This window comes from Ipomoea triloba, chromosome 5, assembly GCF_003576645.1.
Source record: "Ipomoea triloba cultivar NCNSP0323 chromosome 5, ASM357664v1".
In the NCBI taxonomy this organism is placed as follows: Eukaryota; Viridiplantae; Streptophyta; class Magnoliopsida; order Solanales; family Convolvulaceae; genus Ipomoea; species Ipomoea triloba.
Window position 1 is genome coordinate 18,100,671 of NC_044920.1, and position 1,310 is coordinate 18,101,980.

At 44.3% G+C, this 1,310-nt stretch overlaps 1 protein-coding gene across 1 annotated transcript; it reads left to right on the plus strand.

Annotated features, from left to right (window-relative positions):
- Positions 1–233: 233 nt before the first annotated feature.
- On the plus strand, positions 234–1,094 carry LOC116020333. Its single transcript, XM_031260812.1, has one exon. The coding sequence runs from the start codon at positions 234–236 to the stop codon at positions 1,092–1,094; it is 861 nt and encodes a 286-aa protein (XP_031116672.1).
- Positions 1,095–1,310: the final 216 nt, after the last annotated feature.

Sequence of the window (1,310 nt, forward strand, 5' to 3'; positions counted from 1 at the left end):
TACATGAAGCTGTTTCCATTTTTCACATCCGTGAAAGGAAAAAATTCAAATCTTCCTACAAAAAAAGCACCTCTTAGCGTGCGGAGTGTGTGAACTTCATGTCGAAAGAAAACCCGTGTTATTGGATGTTGTCTGCAAGTAAACTGAAAGGGCCCACAGGGGAATGGCAGATCAAGAAATTGACTAATACGCATGTATGCAGACATGATTTCAATGACGGGGGGGTCGACAAAATGTGCAGAAGCAAACTTATCGCTGCTCTTGTCACGCATAAGATCCGTGACGATCCGCACTATAAAGTTAAACACATACAAAGTGATGTGAAAAATAAGTACGGATTAGACGTGACGTATCGAAAGGCTTGGTACGCTCGTCAAAAATGCATTGAACAAGAGTACGGAAAATTTGGAGATTCCTATAACGAGCTGCCATTTTTCTTGCAGTCAGTGCAAACAACAAACCCAAGCACGGTGGTAGAAATTGAATACACGGAGTCCAACCAAGGGGCACCGTACTGCGATTTCTTGTATGCTTTTTGGGTTTTTAAGCCCGCCATAGACGGATTCCGATTTTGCTTCCCGGTTATTTCAGTGGATGGAACACATCTATATGGAAATTACAAAGGCCACCTTTTTTTAGTGGTCGGGATGAACGCTAATCGAGAAATTTTTCCACTCGCATATTCAATTGTTGACTCCGAAAATGCAGCCAGCTGGACTTGGTTCATGACACTACTCGCCACACATGTCTTCCCCGATCATGAGTCGGTGTGCATCATTTCGGATAGGCATGCTGGGATCGATGCGGCGTTCAGGGATTTGTCTGCATTACATCCCCCACGAGTCCAACGTCGATATTGTCTTAGACACATCCGGAGTAATGTCATGACCCGGAATAGGAATAGGAGACTGCGAGCATTAATCTGGGAAGTTGGTATTGCAACCACACGCCGAGAATTTGGGAACAAAATAGAGAGAATAAGAGCTGAATGGCCTGCAGCGTACAATTATCTAGCAACTATTGACACTGAAAAATGGGCGTTGTCTCACGATGGTGGTCACCGATATGGAATTATGACAACCAATTCATCTTAATCGTTTAACAATTCTCTTAAGGGTTGTCGTATGTTGCCAGTGACTGCGCTTGCAAGACTCACTTTCCATAAAATAAGGGTAATGTTCGCCGATGGGAGAACAGCTGGCCAAAGGATGCGGGAAGCAGGGTTGTGTTGGCCCAAGAAAGTTTTTGACGAGTTGGCACAACGAGAGCAACAGGCATCCAATGCAACCATTGAGAGGTATAATGATTCA

Excerpts from the sequence above, each read along its gene's own strand:
- LOC116020333 (XM_031260812.1), top strand. The coding sequence starts at position 234 with ATGTGCAGAAGCAAACTTATCGCTGCTCTTGTCACGCATAAGATCCGT.